Raw genomic sequence first — 19,170 nt, 5'->3', positions numbered from 1 at the left:
TCTCAGGCCTTTCCTCAACTCGGCAGTGTGTGCTGCTAGCCCAGTCCCCTCCTGAACGGTCACCCATTCTCCCCCCGCCCCCCATTGCCCACATCCACCAGTCCCTGTTCACTCAATGCCCGGGACCACCCAGATCCAAGGGGGACTCGCACTCCTCTCCATGTACTTCTGGTCTAATACCCACTTTTGCCTCTCCCTGTCTGGGCTCCCTCCAACCCTCAGAGACTCTGTGCATCCCTCCACCTCCGCCCGCTTTGAACATTTGCAAGTCGAGCCGCCCAATCAGAGACTGCCTTTCAGCGACAAATGTGTCTTTATTGCTTAAAAAGTTGCCTCTTTGAGCGGATTTCTGACGTTGAAAGTATGAATTGAAGTTGAATGTGAGCCTTGCTGACAAAGTTCGAGGACTGAGCTGTTTTGGTGCTTTTTCGGGTTGACAGGATGCAGAGAGAGCAGAGTGTGACAGGCGTTTGGAAGAATCCTCTTTCCACAGACACACAGTTCCTGAGGATTGTGTTCTAGAGGCTCCACCAACTGGTCAAATGGGCGAATTGACGAGAGCTTCCAGCGCCCATTGTTCCCCAGCCAGCATCAATTGTAAACGTTGTAGTTCAGTGGTAATGTCCCTACCTCTGAGCCAGTCTCACTTGCTCTAGAGTTGCGTCACAATGTCTGCTAGAAGGTCGATTGATAGATTTGGGGAACCAAGACTTTCGAAAGGGTTCAAATGAAAACAAAAGCGTCCATTTTTGGTGATTCATTCAGGAGGTAAGGGAATCACCAGCAAGGCCAGCAGTGACTGGGTGCTGAGATATTCCCTTGTAGTGCTTCAGACACCCCAGGTCGGAATTTATTTCTGGGTGATCTATTTACATTTCTAGACAATGGTGTTATCCAGGAGAATGGCAGTGCAGGAGTCAGGGCTGATAGTGACCTATTGTTCTTGGGGGAATTCATAGAATGAATCCTTCCTATTCCTTCTTCTACAAATTTCATTCAGTCATCAGTGCCCAGCCCAAAAGTGGGTCCTTCACTCGTGGTCTGCTGATGTCTCATCCTGAACCATTTTCTTGACAGTTAGTCAGTGGTGGTTTACCACTGGCTTACATTGTCAGGGGCAGGATGAGTAGACAGGTGCAAACCCACCCTCAGCCCAAATGCAGTTGTGCTGTTGCTGTTATTTTGCAGCACACAGTAGCCATCTCGCCAACTAGCACCCTGTCCCTTTGGAATTTCACCTTCTGACAAAGTAACTTTGTCAGAAGAACTGCATGACTTACTCGGGAAGACATGTTCTGGAAAGTTCATCCCAATCTGCTCCAGCGCTGTCCACGAAATCACATGCACAAGGTGTAAAGCCATTCTGTATCATACAATTTGGGTCCCGATTTCACAGGAAGGTCGGGAAAAGGAGAGCAGCCCAGCGTTCAATCTTTTGTTCCTCTTTTCATGTTTAAACCTGTGCTCCTCTCCTCTGCCTCCCAATGACCCATTCAAGTAGAATAAAGTCTGAACCTTTCAGTCCAGTTTCTATCTTTAGTGAGTCACTTGTGATCCTTCTACCTCTGCAGGCCACCAAGGAAGTGTCAGTCTGCCAGCCGGAAATGAACGAACTCGCCGTTTTTATAAATCAATGAGATTGGAGCGCCCTTGGTCGCTGAGTGCTACTTGCAACAGAATCTGAACCGAGGAGTTTGGTGAATAACGGAGTTGATTGAGGGGTGAGGTGTTGCTTTTTGTCTGACTTGGTCAGCCTCTATGAGAATTAGCAGTGCAAAGTGCATGAGAGGGAACAGAGAGGCCGTGGCAATTGTGCGCTGTGAAACGTTGCATGCTCCCTCTCCCCCACCGCCAATCCCCCAGGCACCCTGAGTAAAGTAAAACGTGACATTGCAGTGAATTGGGTAAGTGATTCATTGTTGAGTATTTTGCTCACATCTTTTTAAATACAAGAAGTACAATTTTGCAGATGAGACTAAAATAGGCGGGATGGTGGACACTGAGGAAGGTTATCAGAAATTGCAGCAGGACCTTGATCAGCTGGGGAAGTGGGCCCAGGTTAATGCAGATAAGTGTGAGTCTTGCATCTTGGAAAGTCAAATCAAGGTAGGAGTTACGTGCTGAATGCTGGGGCCTTAAGGAGTGTAGTGGAACAGAGGGGCCCTTGGAGTTCAGGTGCATGGTTCTCTGAAAGTGGAGGCGTAGACTCATAGAGGTGTACAGCACGGAAACAGATCCTTCGTTCCAACTCGGCCATGCCGGCCAGATATCCTAACCTCATTTGCCAGCACTTGGCCCATATCCCTCTGAACCCTTCCTATTCATATACCCATCCAGATACCTTTTAAATGCGGTAATTATACCAGCCTCGCCCACTTCCTCTGGCAGCTCGTATCATACCCACACAACCCTCTGCATGAAAAAGCTGCCTCAGCCTGTGCAGCCTCTCCCTATAGCTCAAACTCTCCAACCCTGGCAACATCCTTCTTTCCTGAACCCATTCAAGTTTCACAACATCTTTCCGATAGGAGGAGACCAGAATTGGGCACAGTATTCCAACAGTGGCCTAACCAATGTCTTGTACAGCTGCAACATGACCTCCCAACTCCTGTACTCAATACTCTGACCAATAAAGTAAAGCATACCAAATGCCTTCTTCACTATCCTATCTACCTGTGACTCTAATTTCAAGTAGCTATGAACCTGTACTCCACGGTCTCCTTGCTCAGCTACTCTCCCCAGGACCTTATCATTAAGTGTATAAGTCCTGCTCTGATTTGCCTTTCCAAAATGCAGTACCTCGCATTTATCTGAATTAATCTCCATCTGCCACTCTTCAGCCCATTGGCCCATCTGATCAAGATTCCATTGTGCTCTGAGATAACCTTCTTCACTGTCCACTGCACCTCCAATATTGGTGTCATCTGCAAACCTACTAACTATAACACCAGTGTTAACATCCAAATCATCAATATAAATGACAAAATGTAGAGGACCTAGCACTGATCCTTGTGGCACTCCACTGGTCACAGGCCTCCAGTCTGAAAAACGACCTTCCACCACCACCCTCTGTCCACTATCTTTGAGCCCGTTCTGTATCCAAATGGCTATTTCTCCCTGTATTCCATGAGATCGAACCGTTCTAACCAGTCTCCCATGGGGAACCTTATCGAGCGCCGTACTGGAGTACATAGAGATCACATCCACCGCTCTATCAATCCTCTTTGGAGTTACAGGCAGACAGGTCAGTGAAGAAGGTCTTTGGTACACTGGCCTTCATCAGACATGGCTTTGAGTGTAGACGTCGGGAGGTTAAGTTGCAGTTGTACAGGACGTCGGTGAGGACACTCTTGGAGTATTATGTTCAGGTTTGGTCACCTTGCTATAGAAAGGATGTTATTAAACTGTAAAGAGTGCAGAAGAATTTACAAGGATGTTGCCAGAACTCGGCAATCTGATTTATAAGGAGAGGTGGACAAGCTAGGACTCGCCTATTCCTCGGATGCTGCCTGACAAGCTGTGCTTTTCCAGCACCACACTTTTTGACTGTGATCTCCAGCGTCTGCAGTCCTCAGTTTGTCTCACCTGGCGTGAGCTGCCAGCGGAAGTGGTTGAGGCAGGTACATTAACAACACTTAAAAGGCATTTGGAGAAATACATGAATAGGAAAGGATTAGAAGGATATGGGCCAAGTGCAGGGAAATGGGGTAAGAGTGCATGTGCATTTTGGTCAGCATGGACCAGTTTGGGCCAAATGGCCTGTCTCCGCACTGCACGTCTCGATGAAGCTCTACAACTCTCAATGTGTCAAGAGTTGTAAGGCTTCAACAATGTTAGAATACCTCGCTTCACTGTGGGCAGGAGTTTATTGGGAACAGTAAGGCTTATTATTTGCAAGAAAAATAAATAAATAAGACATATTGAAGCCTGTGAGACTTCCTGGCTACCAGTGTGATTCATAACAAGCACTTTCCCAAGAACAAAATTGTCTAATTGGAAGGTGTGTAATCTGGCTAAAATAATATCACCTTTGGAATTTGGAAAGTTCTGGGCAGTCTCTGATATCAGCCCAGGGTCTTGGACAAGGTCTGAGCTGCTCAGAGTGGTCACGGTTTGGTTGACCATACGACTGCAGTCTGGAGAGTTGGCCACGGTCAGCCCTGTGAATCTATTGCCATCAATCCAGTGAGAGACAGGAACACATGGGCAGAGTTGTACAGTATCAGTCACGGTGCTGGTTACTCAGTGTTCGGGGCTACCCAGCTACGTTGCTGAAGTGGTGCACCATGGTCAATGTGAGGTGTCCATCTACAGACAGTCAAGGGTGGGTGCGGGTATGCAGGGCCCAGTGCTGCAGGAAAAAGGCTCGGGAACATAATCATGGTGAGTGGAAACAGAAGAAAAGTGAAAATGTAATGTGGGACAGCTCACAGTGTAAGTGGGGCAGCGATAGACCACAAAAAGGTTCATGTCGAATTATCGATGGTGAGCAACAGCCTGACTTCCAAAGAAAGTACCCTCGAAGCTGTCACCTACCAACTGGCTTCATTCCTCCCATTGACCAATCAGACCGTACCGTCTACCTGTGTTCACCTATCACTGCGTCAGTACTGCCCCACTCTCTCCACCCAAACCCTCCACCACACAGACCCTCCCCTTTACCTGCAGCTCCCATTACCCACACCCCCAGCTACAAACCACTGCTGGCATGTTGACCAGATGGGCTTGATGCGAGCAGGCTCAGTGAGCAGATGAAGACTCAGATCGACTCACAGAACTCACGGCCCAAAGAGCTTCCACTCTCCTGAAAACCACAAGTGCTCAATGGAAATGAAAATGGTTGTGGCCAGGGCCAATGTAGTTGGAGTAAGTACATTGTGCTGTGAGGGAGATTTCTCTGTGTCCAGGCCATGTGTGACTGTCCAAAGAATTGCACACATGCACCCAGACATTGAAGGTGTCATGCAACTGTAACCTCACCTTACATTGTGACCCTGGGCATTTGCCCACTGGGTGCAGCCCAACGGCGTACCACAAGCACTCTTGACCATTTCATGACCGATGAGAATTGAGCCCTAAAACACCCCATGATGTAAAAGTAATGTCAGTGCAGCAGGAGAGATGCAGCCGAGCTGCCAAAGTGGCATGCAGCAGCGATTTCCCTATTGCCTGTGTATGATACAGCAGTTCCTCAGTGCACACCATTCAATATCATGTCGGGAGAAGGATGGGTGTTTTCAGTTAGAGACAAAAAAACTGCAGATGCTGGAACCCAAGATAGACAAGCAGGAGGCTGGAAGTACACAGCAAGCCAGGCAGCATCGGGAGGTGGAGAAATGAATGTTTTGGGTATAACCCTCCCTCAGGACTGAGGGTGGGGATAATGGGAGCTGCAGGTAAAGGGGAGGGGGTGTGTGTGGGGGAAGGTTTGGGTGGAGAGAGGGGCTGAGTGGTGAGGTAGTGATAGGTGAACACAGGTAGAGGGTACGGTCTGATTGGTCAATGGGAGGAATGAACCCAGTTGGTAGCCTACAGACGAGAGGACTCAACATTGAGTTCCCCAATTTCAAATAACCTCCCTCCCAATCCCCCGACTCCATTCCCAGCCCCTCCCCCTGCCTTCCAGTCCTCTGACCGACCCTTCCTTCCAGCTACCAACCGGACTCATTCCTCCCATTGACCAACCCAGACCATACCCTCTACCTGTCTTCACCTATCCCCACCTCACCACTCTGTTCCTCACTCCACCCAAACCCTCCTCCACAGCCCCCTCTTTATCTGCAGCTCCCCTCACTCTCATGCCCACCCCTGAAGAAGGGTTACACCCGAAATGTTGTCTTCTCCACCTTCTGATGCTGCCTGGCTTGCTGTGTTCTTCCAGCCTCCTACCTGTCTGCCTTGGCTGTTTTCGGCAGCAAACAGTTTCCTTTTCTGCCGAGACAGAGACTCGCACCAACAGAGAATTGTGAACATTGAATATGTCATTTCAAATCTGACCCAATGTGCAGTCAAAAGGTATTCTACATTCTTCCCCTCAAACCAGGTCTCACTACAGTCTGGGTTTACACAGTTGGGATGGAGGGGACCTATCTACAGTGGAGCCCGTCAGCATCAGAGATCTGATCGAGAACATGTCTGGGACATGGTCGTGATCTGCCGTTTTTCCTTTCCTCCTTGTCACACATTTCGCATGGTAACAGTACCATGTAAAAGTCATAGCCCCCCTGATTCATCAGAGAAAAAGTTGGTTATCAGCTTAAGCACAGGGTCACAAAGCCCCAGGCAAGGCTTGAGAAGACAACATCTTCATGGTAACTGCAGCCAGTGCGAGGAGTCGATGCACGTTGTTGACATCAGTCCGCATCACAAACTAAGTGCCCAATCGACTGAGCTAATTGACGCCCAAGTACTTTCAATAATAGTTTATTAAGTAACATCAGTGATGGTGCACTGAATAGTGAATGCGTACTGAGTGGTTTCAGTTATTGTATACTGAGTGGTGTCAGTCAGTGTGTACAGCGTGGTTTTAGTGAGGGTGTACTGCGTGATGTCACTCAGTGTGTACTGCGCGGTGTCAGTCAGTGTGTACTGAGTGGTGTCAGTGATTGTGTACTGAGTGGTGTCAGTCAGTGTGTACTGAGTGGTGTCAGTGAGTGTGTACTGAGTTGTGTCAGTGAGTGTGTACTGGGTGGTGTCAGTGATTGTGTACTCCGTGGTATCAGTGAGCGTGTACTCCGTGGTTGCAGTCAGTGTGTACTGAGTGGTGTCAGTCAGTGTGTACTGAATGGTGTCAGTCAGTGTGTACTGCGTGGTGTCAGTGAGTGTGTACTGGGTGGTGTCAGTGATTGTGTACTGAGTAGTGTCAGTGATTGTGTACTCCGTGGTATCAGTGAGCGTGTACTGCGTGGTGTCAGTCAGTGTGAACTGAGTGGTGTCAGTGAGTGTGCACTGAGTGGTGCCAGTGAGTGTGTACTGAGTAGTGTCAGTGAGTGTGTACTGAGCTGTGTCAGTGAGTGTGTACTGTGTGGTGTCAGTGAGTGTGTACTGAGCGGTGTCAGTGAGTGTGTACTGAGTGGTGTCAGTCAGTGTATACTGAATGGTGTCAGTGATTGTGAACTGAGTGATGTCAGTGAGTGTGTACTGGAGGGTGCCAGTGAGTGCGTACTGAGCGGTGTCAGTGAGTGTGTACTGGGTGGTGTAAGTCAGTGTGTACTGAGTGGTGTCAGTGATTGTGGACTGCGTGGTGTCAGTGAGTGTGTACTGAGTGGTGTCAGTGATTGTGGACTGCATGATGTCAGTGAGTGTGTACTGAATTGTGTCAGTGACTGTGTACTGAGTGGTGTCAGTGATTGTGTACTAAGTGGTGTCAATGCGTGTGTACTGAGTGGTGTCAGTGAGTGTGTCCAGAGTGGTGCCAGTGAGTGTGTACTGAGTAGTGTCAGTGATTGTGTACTAAGTGGTGTCAATGCGTGTGTACTGAGTGGTGTCAGTGAGTGTGTCCAGAGTGGTGCCAGTGAGTGTGCACTGAGCGGTGTCAGTGAGTGTGTACTGAGTGGTGTTGGTGATTGTGTACTGCGTTGTGTCAGTGAGCGTGTACTGAGTGTTGTCAGTGAGTGTGTACTGAATGGTGTCAGTGAGTGTGTACTGCGTTGTGTCAGTGAGTGTGTACTGAGTGGTGTCAGTGAGTGTGTACTGAGTGGTGTCAGTGATTGTCTACTCCATGGTATCAGTGAGTGTGTACTGAGTGGTGTCAGTGAGTTTGTACTGAATGGTGTCAGTGATTGTGGACTGAGTGGTATCAGTGAGTGTGTACTGAGTGATGTCAGTGAGTGTGTACTGAGCGGTGTCAGTGAGTGTGTACTGAGTGGTGTCAGTCAGTGTGTACTGAGTAGTGTCAGTGAGTGTGTACTGCGTGGTGTCAGTGAGTGTCTACTGAATCGTGTCAGTGCGTGTGTACTGAGTGGTGTCAGTGAGTGTGTACAGAGTTGTGCCAGTGAGTGTGTACTGAGTAGTGTCTGTGAGTGTGCACTGAGCGGTGTCAGTGAGTGTGTATTGTGTGGTGTTGGTGATTGTGTACTGCGTGGTGTCAGTGAGTGTGTACTGGGTGGTGTCTGTGATTGTGTACTCCGTGGTATCAGTGAGTGTGTACTGAATGGTGTCAGTGATTGTGGACTGAGTGGTGTCAGTCAGTGTGTACTGAGTGGTGTCAGTGAGTGTGTACTGCGTGGTGTCAGTGAGTGTGTACTGAATCGTGTCAGTGACTGTGGACTGAGTGGTGTCAGTGATTGTGTACTAAGTGGTGTCAGTGCGTGTGTACTGAGTGGTGTCAGTGAGTGTGTACAGAGTGGTGCCAGTGAGTGTGTACTGAGTAGTGTCTGTGAGTGTGCACTGAGCGGTGTCAGTGAGTGTGTATTGTGTGGTGTTGCTAATTGTGTACTGAATCGTGTCAGTGACTGTGGACTGAGTGGTGTCAGTGATTGTGTACTAAGTGGTGTCAGTGCGTGTGTACTGAGTGGTGTCAGTGAGTGTGTACAGAGTGGTGCCAGTGAGTGTGTACTGAGTAGTGTCTGTGAGTGTGCACAGAGTGGTGTCAGTGATTGTGTACTGAGTGGTGTCAGTGATTGTGGACTGCGTGATGTCAGTGAGTGTGTACTGAATGGTGTCAGTGAGTGTGTACTGAGTGGTGTCAGTGAGTGTGTACTGAGTGGTGTCAGTGATTGTGTACTCCATGGTATCAGTGAGTGTGTACTGAGTGGTGTCAGTGAGTGTGTACTGAGTGGTGTCAGTGATTGTGTACTCCATGGTGTCAGTGAGTGTGTACTGCATGGTGCCAGTGAATGTGTACTGATTGGTGTCAGTGCGTGTGTACTGAGTGGTGTCAGTGAGTGTGTACAGAGTGGTGCCAGTGAGTGTGTACTGAGTAGTGTCTGTGAGTGTGCACTGAGCGGTGTCAGTGAGTGTGTATTGTGTGGTGTTGCTAATTGTGTACTGAATCGTGTCAGTGACTGTGGACTGAGTGGTGTCAGTGATTGTGTACTAAGTGGTGTCAGTGCGTGTGTACTGAGTGGTGTCAGTGAGTGTGTACAGAGTGGTGCCAGTGAGTGTGTACTGAGTAGTGTCTGTGAGTGTGCACAGAGTGGTGTCAGTGATTGTGTACTGAGTGGTGTCAGTGATTGTGGACTGCGTGATGTCAGTGAGTGTGTACTGAATGGTGTCAGTGAGTGTGTACTGAGTGGTGTCAGTGAGTGTGTACTGAGTGGTGTCAGTGATTGTGTACTCCATGGTATCAGTGAGTGTGTACTGAGTGGTGTCAGTGAGTGTGTACTGAGTGGTGTCAGTGATTGTGTACTCCATGGTGTCAGTGAGTGTGTACTGCATGGTGCCAGTGAATGTGTACTGATTGGTGTCAGTGAGTGTGTACAGAGTGGTGCCAGTGAGTGTGTACAGAGTGGTGCCAGTTAGTGTGTGCTGAGTGGTGTCAGTGATTGTGTACTCCATGGTATCAGTGAGTGTGTACTGAGTGGTGTCAGTGAGTGTGTACTGAGTGGTGTCAGTGAGTGTGTACTGAATGTTGTCAGTGAGTGAGTACTGAGTGGTGTCAGTGAGTGTGTACAGAGTGGTGCCAGTGAGTGTGTACTGAGTAGTGTCTGTGAGTGTGCACTGAGCGGTGTCAGTGAGTGTGTATTGTGTGGTGTTGGTGATTGTGTACTGCGTGGTGTCAGTGAGTGTGTACTGGGTGGTGTCTGTGATTGTGGACTGAGTGGTGTCAGTCAGTGTGTACAGAGTGGTGTCAGTGATTGTGGAGTGCGTGGTGTCAGTGCGTGTGTACTGAGTGGTGTCAGTGAGTGTGTACTGCGCGGTGTCAGTCAGTGTGTACTGAGTGGTTTCAGTCAGTGTGTACTGAGTGGTGTCAGTGATTGTGGACTGCGTGATGTCAGTGAGTGTGTACTGAATTGTGTCAGTGACTGTGTACTGAGTGGTGTCAGTGATTGTGTACTAAGTGGAGTCAGTGCATGTGTACTGAGTGGTGTCAGTGAGTGTGTCCATAGTGGCGCCAGTGAGTGTGCACTGAGCGGTGTCAGTGAGTGTGTACTGTGTGGTGTTGGTGATTGTGTACTGCGTGTTGTCAGTGAGTGTGTACTGAATGGTGTCAGTGAGTGTGTACTGAGCGGTGTCTGTGAGTGTGTACAGAGTGGTGTCAGTGAATGTGTACTGTGGTATCAGTGAGTGTGTACTAAATGGTGCCAGTGAGTGTGTACTGAGTGGTTTCAGTGATTGTGCACCGCGTGGTCATTTTAAGAATTTACCTTGTTCTGTTTCATTTTGGAGAGGTTGCAAGGCAGAGGTCTCGAGGTGACTATTGAAGATCACTTGAGTAATCAGTTCGGGAGGTATTTTTCTTTCTGAAGAAAAGCCTGAATAAGTGTGTCCAGATCTCACAGGTCCAGATATCTGGGGTTTCCATTTTTTTTCAGTAATATCGGAGCCTATTGGGTTCTGTACATAGTTGGAAGCTTCAGTGAATGTCTCCTGGCTGCTACTCTCTCTGAATTTCCCATTAATGTTTCTCTTCCTCCTGTGGTGCAGAAGTGCCTGTGTGAATCAGTGTCTGATTTTTTCTTTTTGCCAGGGAGTGCTGGTTGTGGGATGTTGCTATACCTGAACAGTTAATTAGTAATCATTACTGTACCTATTAACCTATTAAGTTTATCAATCAATTTAAGTCATTCTAAGTTTGTCTTTCTTTGATTGTATTGTAACTACAGCTTAACATTCAGTCGTTTGACAATTCGTATTGCATCTGGAACAGATGTTTTACATTCACCTCGTTATAATAAGAGCAAGTTCGAGTCTCGGCAACCTTCTTAAAATATTTTGAGGGGAGCGGGTCTACTCCATAACAATGGTTTCAGTGATGTTGTACTGAATAGTTTCAGTGATGATGTATTTGTGCTGTCAGTCGATGTACAAAATACAGTGTCGTCTTTCTAAATATCGTAATATTTCTTGAAAGTTCATGGTATAGGAATGGATAGTTCTTGAATTTCACAACTAAGGATGAAAATTGTTCTTTTTGTGAACTTAATAATGTGCTGTTCAAAAAGCAATCCAGATGTGCAGATTAGACGTTTATTAAGTAAGACAGGAAAAGTAAATCCCCAATACAATGTTGTACATAATATTGAAACAGAGTTCAACAGCGAAAGCCTGGCTTTAGTTCCCCATTTTAAAGATACCAACAAAGATAGCCTTTTTAGTTACTTGACTGCTTTTCCCACAAACCCAAACCTTTACAAAGTTTCCTTTCTTTGGTGCACTGGTTAAGATGTCAGTGTTAACTTCATGTCAAAAAAATGATGAAATGTGAACAGATTAACTAAGATGTTCTGAACAGCAGACATGAAGTGAATCCAAACATGTGAACCACTGCACTAAATGCAGTACTTAGGGGATGTATAACCTCTGACAATGAACTGCTTCGAGAGACTGTTGGTTTTAAATGAACCCTTGTTGACTCAGTCCTGTGCTCGTCACTTGATAGGAACTTTGTCCACTCGACATCGACCTGTTACTCACACCTAAATTCAGCGAGGTCTGAAAGGCAGATGATCCACTTCCCAAGCCCATACCTTGCTGCATACCGCCTGGAAAAGGGGGCAGAGTAAAAATAAACTTGTCGTATTATCTGGGTGTTGCAATTTAAAAGAACAATTGCAACATGAAAGATGACTACAATTCCCAGCGTATCCTTAGCGAAGTACGATAGCCCAAGATGTTTTGCAGGAGCTTAATCAAAGAAACAATTTCCACCTTGAAATCTACCAGGATGATGAGAAAAAGGTGGCAGAAAATCTAGTTTGTGGAGAAGGAGACAGGGAAGGGAGAGAGAAGGGAGGAGTGATGGAAGCAAGTCGTAAACATTGAAAGCTGGTGTGCTGATGTAAATCAGGGATGTTAAATAGGATGGCAAAGGGTGGAGATTTGGCACCAGTTTGCAAAGTCAAATGGTTAAAGCATCAGATTTGTGAGGTGGGGAGTGATGATGGCTGATTGGAATGGAGCTGGGCAGATACTGAGGAGAAAAAAGCATCGACCTTCACTCAGAACAGACATTCTCTTACCTTGACTCTGTACTTGCTGGATGTTGAGGGTTTTTACCCCACATGCCATCCTGTTGAGAAAGGAAACAGTCTCAGATTATAGTGGACAATGACAGGAAATCACAGTCAGACCTCCCTCTGTTTCCTCAGGTATCTCCCTCTCCCAGGGACACTGACATCTCCTGGGCTACACTTCTGAATGGGCACAGTCAGGCTCCTTGCCCTCGGGCAAAGTGCCCAGTCGTTACTGTTGCCACGGGTAGTAGGTGCCAGCAAGCTATTGGAGGGTGAGGAGTGGGGGTCCTGACCTTTCAGTGAGACCTGGAGGTCAGTCACTGATTGTAGAACCACCTTCACATTCACACTGCCTGCATTCCATCCCATTCCATTCTCAGGGATCAGAGCTACCCGTCAACTGCAAGTGCAGACTGGAATTTGCCTGCACAGGACTCAATGTGATGGCTGCGATGAGCAACTACCCCTTATCTTACCTCGACTCTTCTGTCTCCAGTAGTTTCATGTAGGTGCCAATTTCAATGTCCAATGCAAGCTTAATGGACATCAGCCGTTCGTATTCCTTGCATTGTGCGGAAAGCTCATGCTGAGCTTTGAGAATGGCTTCTTCCAGTTCCGAAATCCGAAGCTTACAATCTTTCAGAGACATCTCACCGCGGTCCTCCGCTTCCCGGATTGCTTCCTCCAGTCTCACACGCTGAGGAACATCAAGATTCATTTGGTCAGTTCCTTCAGTGTTTGAGGCTCAGCCCCAGGTGCTCCGAGCGAGACTTTGGGGAAAAAAAAGGCTCGCCCTCCTCCCCCTGATTTGGGAAAAGTGGGACGGTGCGGATTGCAGACTGACAAGCAACACATTCCCAATCGGGAAAGACAACAGTGAAACCTCCAGGCGCTTAGAAATGGACCGCATTCAGCCGACCCTTCAATCGCTTCGGAAAGAATTATTGCTTTTTGGATCGTGTGAGACAGGGAGAGAAGACAGAAAAGACGGAGAGACAGACAGGGAGAGAGAGAGAGGTGTTTAAAAGTGTTTTCCAGTGTTCAGTTTGATTTTAGACTTGTGCCTACCTCTTTTTTCAGGTTATCAATGTCTGCATTCATTCTCCGGATCTGATCTGTTGTCTGCTTTATCTCGACCTTCAGTGCATTGATATCATCGCCACCTTGTCCAGCCGCCATGGACAGTTCCTGCATCTGCAAACAGATATTGCCAACGAGTTAGTCCCACAGTTCACGCTTCCTGCCCGAGTCGGAAAAATGGGCCAAAGAAATAGGAACCGTCACCTTGGTCCGTTTCCAAACTTCCGCATCTTCGCGGCTTTGCTGGGCACAAGCTTCATACTGTTTCCTGGCGATGTCCAAGAGCTCCTGCACATTGAGCCTCGGACCACCCTCCAATTGCACGTTGACACATGTATTCTGAATCTGGGCCTGGAGCTCCCGGAGTTCCTACAGACGGCCAAGGGGCGGAAAGGGGGAAGGGCACGGGGGAGAAAGATTGGAAGGTGATTGGAAACCATTCGGGATACATTGCATGAGACTTGAATGGACAAAAGATTGGGACAAGGAGAGGTGGTGGGGCAAGGCGCATATTTACCTCCTCATAGATAGTCCGCAGGAATTCAATTTCATCGGTCAGGGCTTCCAGTTTCGCTTCCAGCTCCACCTTGCTCATGTACGAGTCATCGACATCCTAAAGAGCACAGGGAGAAAATACTTTGATAAAAGTGACCAAAGGTGCCCGCAGGCGGAGAACTGTAGCGTGTGGCTTTGTAACATTCACCTTCTTGACCAGGACAAACTCATTCTCCATTTCTGTGCGTTTGTTGATTTCATCTTCGTATCTGGAATGAAAGAGATTGTTTTACCGAGGCTCATGTCTTTCTGGCCCGTCCCTCTCCCAGTCCCTGTTTGTCTCTGTCTCCGCTATTCTTCGCCTCCCCCTCCCGCCACCAACTAGTCCCTGTCAAACCACCTTCTGAGCTGGATCAGTCCCGCTGCCGGGGTTTCCCAGACGAGAAACAGCCCGGCCGTGTACAGTTCAGTGGCGTCAACAGAGCAACGCTACGGCCCGTTCCCTCAGATCACATTGTGGCCGTTTGTCAAAGTGATCTCATTCTGCAGCTGGGATTTGGTTTCGTTCCGACAGGAAACCGCCTCCGACCCGAGACGGGACCAAGTTCGGCAGCAGCTCACTGACCTGCTCTTGTAGTCCTCGACCAGACCTTGCATTTGGAGCAGTTCAGCATCGAACCTCTCCTTCTCCTTCCGAAGTGTATCCAGTTGGTTCCTCAGATTATCAATGTAGGACTGGAACATGTTCTCGATGTTGGATTTGTATTCGCCTTGATCCTGCAGAAGTTTCAGTTTGATACTCAGCTGAGTATTGACCTGTTCCAAGTGCCGAACCTGGCGGGGTGAGATGGAGAGACCGTTAAGACATGAGAGGAAAGACACAGAGAACCCAGTTTAGAGACCCCCCCCCCCCCCGACTCTGCCTGGACCCCACTGAGCATTACCTTGTGAAGGAAATCAACGAATTGGTCGTTGAGTCCCTGGAGCTGCTGGCTCTCCTGCAAGCGGATAACGTTCTGGCTGGTGTCGATTTGGGGTAAAGGCGCGTTCAGGTCCAGGGCAGCGGTTCTCTGGATCAGCCCCTGGGAACTCATTCCCCCGAGGCCCATCCTGCCCCCGAGGCCCACTCCCATTCCACTTATTCTGCTGCTGCCGATGCCGGACATCCGAGAGCCAGTGGAGAACCTGGAGGCTGAGATCCTCTGTGTTGGTCCCAGGACAACACTTTGGGCCCGCCTGGATGATTGAGAAATCCCTCCGCTTCCCAACCGATTGAGGTTGGAGGAAATCCCGGATCCATACATGCTCCCTCTAGTTCCTATCCCTCCGCTCTTCCTGCTGGAGCTGCTGCTGGTGGTGATGATGGTGTGCGATGTCATTCCGAGGTTGTTCAGGGGGTGGACAGAAACAGAGACCCACACTCAGAGAGAGAGAGAGAGAGAGAGAGAGCACACTCCAAAACTGAACGGCTCGGTGGAGCTGAGGGCTGACTCGGCTGCTTTTATATCCCAGTGGATGTGTGAGGGGGCTGGCCAAGGGACTGGCAGCTGACAAGGAGCCGCCCACAATGGAGCAGCCGACAGAGGGAAGGAACAAGCTGCCACCCTGTGCCCCCGGGGCTGGGAAGGGGGGAGGGGGAACGGGTCCGCTTGCGGAGCCCAGCCCCTCTCTCTCTCTCCCTCTCTCCTCCCAGACACGACGCCCACTCTGTGTCATCAGCTGTCTCAGGCCATTCCTCAACTCGGCAGTGTGTGCTGCTAGCCCAGTCCCCTCCTGAACGGTCACCCATTCTCCCCCCCCCCCGCCCCCATTGCCCACATCCACCAGTCCCTGTTCACTCAATGCCCGGGACCACCCAGATCCAAGGGGGACTCGCACTCCTCTCCATGTACTTCTGGTCTAATACCCACTTTTGCCTCTCCCTATCTGGGCTCCCTCCAACCCTCAGAGACTCTGTGCATCCCTCCACCTCCGCCCGCTTTGAACATTTGCAAGTCGAGCCGCCCAACCAGAGACTGCCTTTTAGCGACAAATGTGTCTTTATTGCTTAAAAAGTTGCCTCTTTGAGCGGATTTCTGACGTTGAAAGTATGAATTGAAGTTGAATGTGAGCCTTGCTGACAAAGTTCGAGGACTGAGCTGTTTTGGTGCTTTTTCGGGTTGACAGGATGCAGAGAGAGCAGAGTGTGACAGGCGTTTGGAAGAATCCTCTTTCCACAGACACACAGTTCCTGAGGATTGTGTTCTAGAGGCTCCACCAACTGGTCAAATGGGCGAATTGACGAGAGCTTCCAGCGCCCATTGTTCCCCAGCCAGCATCAATTGTAAACGTTGTAGTTCAGTGGTAATGTCCCTACCTCTGAGCCAGTCTCACTTGCTCTAGAGTTGCGTCACAATGTCTGCTAGAAGGTCGATTGATAGATTTGGGGAACCAATACTTTCGAAAGGGTTCAAATGAAAACAAAAGCGTCCATTTTTGGTGATTCATTCAGGAGGTAAGGGAATCACCAGCAAGGCCAGCAGTGACTGGGTGCTGAGATATTCCCTTGTAGTGCTTCAGACACCCCAGGTCGGAATTTATTTCTGGGTGATCTATTTACATTTCTAGACAATGGTGTTATCCAGGAGAATGGCAGTGCAGGAGTCAGGGCTGATACTGACCTATTGTTCATGGGGGAATTCATAGAAGGAATCCTTCCTATTCCTTCTTCTACAAATTTCATTCAGTCATCAGTGCCCAGCCCAAAAGTGGGTCCTTCACTCGTGGTCTGCTGATGTCTCATCCTGAACCATTTTCTTGACAGTTTGTCAGTGGTGGTTTACCACTGGCTTACATTGTCAGGGGCAGGATGAGTAGACAGGTGCAAACCCACCCTCAGCCCAAATGCAGTTGTGCTGTTGCTGTTATTTTGCAGCACACAGTCGCCATCTCGCCAACTCGCAACATGTCCCTTTGGAATTTCACCTTCTGACAAAGTAACTTTGTCAGAAGAACTGCCTGATATACTCGGGAAGACATGTTCTGGAAAGTTCATCCCAATCTGCTCCAGCGCTGTCCACGAAATCACATGCACAAAGTGTAAACCCATTCTGTATCATACAATTTGGGTCCCGATTTCACAGGAAGGTCGGGAAAAGGAGAGCAGCCCAGCGTTCAATCTTTTGTTCCTCTTTTCATGTTTAAACCTATGCTCCTCTCCTCTGCCTCCCAATGACCCATTCAAGTAGAATAAAGTCTGAACCTTTCAGTCCAGTTTCTATCTTTAGTGAGTCACTTGTGATCCTTCTACCTCTGCAGGCCACCAAGGAAGTGTCAGTCTGCCAGCCGGAAATGAACGAACTCGCCGTTTTTATAAATCAATGAGATTGGAGCGCACTTGGTCGCTGAGTGCTACTTGCAACAGAATCTGAACCGAGGAGTTTGGTGAATAACGGAGTTGATTGAGGGGTGAGGTGTTGCTTTTTGTCTGACTTGGTCAGCCTCTATGAGTATTAGCAGTGCAAAGTGCATGAGAGGGAACAGAGAGGCCGTGGCAATTGTGCGCTGTGAAACGTTGCATGCTCTTTCTCCCCCACCGCCAATCCCCCAGGCACCCTGAGTAAAGTAAAACGTGACATTGCAGTGAATTGGGTAAGTGATTCATTGTTGAGTATTTTGCTCACATATTTTTAAATACAAGAATTACAATTTTGCAGATGAGACTAAAATAGGCGGGATGGTGGACACTGAGGAAGGTTATCAGAAATTGCAGCAGGACCTTGATCAGCTGGGGAAGTGGGCCCAGGTTAATGCAGATAAGTGTGAGTCTTGCATCTTGGAAAGTCAGATCAAGGTAGGAGTTTCGTGCTGAATGCTGGGGCCTTAAGGAGTGTAGTGGAACAGAGGGACCCTTGGAGTTCAGGTGCATGGTTCTCTGAAAGTGGAGGCGTAGACTCATAGCGATGTACAGCACGGAAACAGACCCTTCGGTCCAACTCGGCCATGCCGGCCAGATATCCTAACCTCATCTGGGCCCATTTGCCAGCACTTGGCCCATATCCCTCTGAACCCTTCCTATTCATATACCCATCCAGATACCTTTTAAATGCTGTAATTATACCAGCCTCGCCCATTTCCTCTGGCAGCTCGTTCCATACCCGCACAACCCTCTGCATGAAAAAGCTGCCTCAGCCTGTTCAGCCTCTCCCTATAGCTCAAACTCTCCAACCCTGGCAACATCCTTCTTTCCTGAACCCGTTCAAGTTTCACAACATCTTTCCGATAGGAGGAGACCAGAATTGGGCACAGTATTTCAACAGTGGCCTAACCAATGTCCTGTACAGCTGCAACATGACCTCCCAACTCCTTTTTGACTGTGATCTCCAGCATCTGCAGTCCTCAGTTTGTCTCACCTGGCGTGAGCTGCCAGCGGAAGTGGTTGAGGCAGGTACATGAACAACACTTAAAAGGCATTTGGAGAAATACATGAATAGGAAAGGATTAGAAGGATATGGGCCAAGTGCAGGGAAATGGGGTAAGAGTGCATGTGCATTTTGGTCAGCATGGACCAGTTTGGGCCAAATGGCCTGTCTCCGCACTGCACGTCTCGATGAAGCTCTATAACTCTCAATGTGTCAAGAGTTGTAAGGCTTCAACAATGTTAGAATACCTCGCTTCACTGTGGGCAGGAGTTTATTGGGAACAGTAGGGCTTATTATTTACAATAAAAATAAATAAATAATACATAATGAAGCCTGTGAGACTTCCAGGCTACCAATGTGATTCAAGACAAGCACTTTCCCAAGAACAAAATTGTCTAATTGGAAGGTGTGTAATCTGGCGAAAATAATATCACCTTTGGAATTTGGAAAGTTCTGGGCAGTCTCTGATATCAGCCCAGGGGCTTGGACAAGGTCTGAGCTGCTCAGAGTGGTCACGGTTTGGTTGACCATACTACTGCAGTCTGGAGAGTTGGCCACGGTCAGCCCTGTGAATCTATTGCCATCAATCCAGTGAGAGACAGGAACACAGGAGCAGAGTTGTACAGTATCAGTCACGGTGCTGGTTACTCAGTGTTCGGGGCTACCCAGCTACGTTGCTGAAGTGGTGCACCATGGTCAATGTGAGGTGTCCATCTACAGACAGTGAAGGGTGGGTGCGGGTATGCAGGGCCCAGTGCTGCAGGAAAAAGGCTCTGGAACATAATCATGGTGAGTGGAAACAGAAGAAAAGTGAAAATGTAATGTGGGACAGCTCACGGTGTAAGTGGGGCGGCGATAGACCACGAAAAGGTTCATGTCGAATTATCGATGGTGAGCAACAGCCTGACTTCCAAAGAAAGTACCCTCGAAGCTGTCACCTACCAATTGGCTTCATTCCTCCCATTGACCAATCAGACCGTACCGTCTACCTGTGTTCACCTATCACTGCCTCACTACTGCCCCACTCTCTCCACCCAAACCCTCCACCACACAGACCCTCCCCTTTACCTGCAGCTCCC

General features: G+C 48.6%; 1 protein-coding gene and 1 long non-coding RNA gene across 2 annotated transcripts in view; one reads left to right on the top strand and one right to left on the bottom strand.

Annotated features, from left to right (window-relative positions):
• The window catches only part of LOC140471304 (uncharacterized), a 31,997-nt gene extending 14,780 nt beyond the window's left edge, over positions 1-17,217 (top strand). The window contains exons 2-3 of the long non-coding RNA XR_011956960.1: positions 1,572-1,721; positions 16,989-17,217. This is a non-coding gene — a long non-coding RNA (uncharacterized lncRNA). The remainder of the gene's footprint in view (positions 1-1,571; positions 1,722-16,988) is intronic.
• LOC140471297 (keratin, type II cytoskeletal 8-like) lies at positions 11,117-15,089 on the bottom strand. The gene is made up of 9 exons (XM_072567291.1): positions 14,636-15,089; positions 14,317-14,525; positions 13,900-13,960; positions 13,714-13,809; positions 13,401-13,565; positions 13,185-13,310; positions 12,593-12,813; positions 12,123-12,172; positions 11,117-11,645 (listed from the first exon to the last, which is right to left on the bottom strand). Exons 1-9 carry the CDS (start codon positions 15,068-15,070, stop codon positions 11,497-11,499), a joined length of 1,512 nt encoding a protein of 503 aa, XP_072423392.1. The 5' UTR covers positions 15,071-15,089; the 3' UTR covers positions 11,117-11,496.
• Positions 17,218-19,170: the final 1,953 nt, after the last annotated feature.

This window comes from Chiloscyllium punctatum, chromosome X, assembly GCF_047496795.1.
Source record: "Chiloscyllium punctatum isolate Juve2018m chromosome X, sChiPun1.3, whole genome shotgun sequence".
NCBI classification, from domain to species: domain Eukaryota; kingdom Metazoa; phylum Chordata; class Chondrichthyes; order Orectolobiformes; family Hemiscylliidae; genus Chiloscyllium; species Chiloscyllium punctatum.
This window is presented reverse-complemented; position numbering and strand designations above follow the sequence as displayed.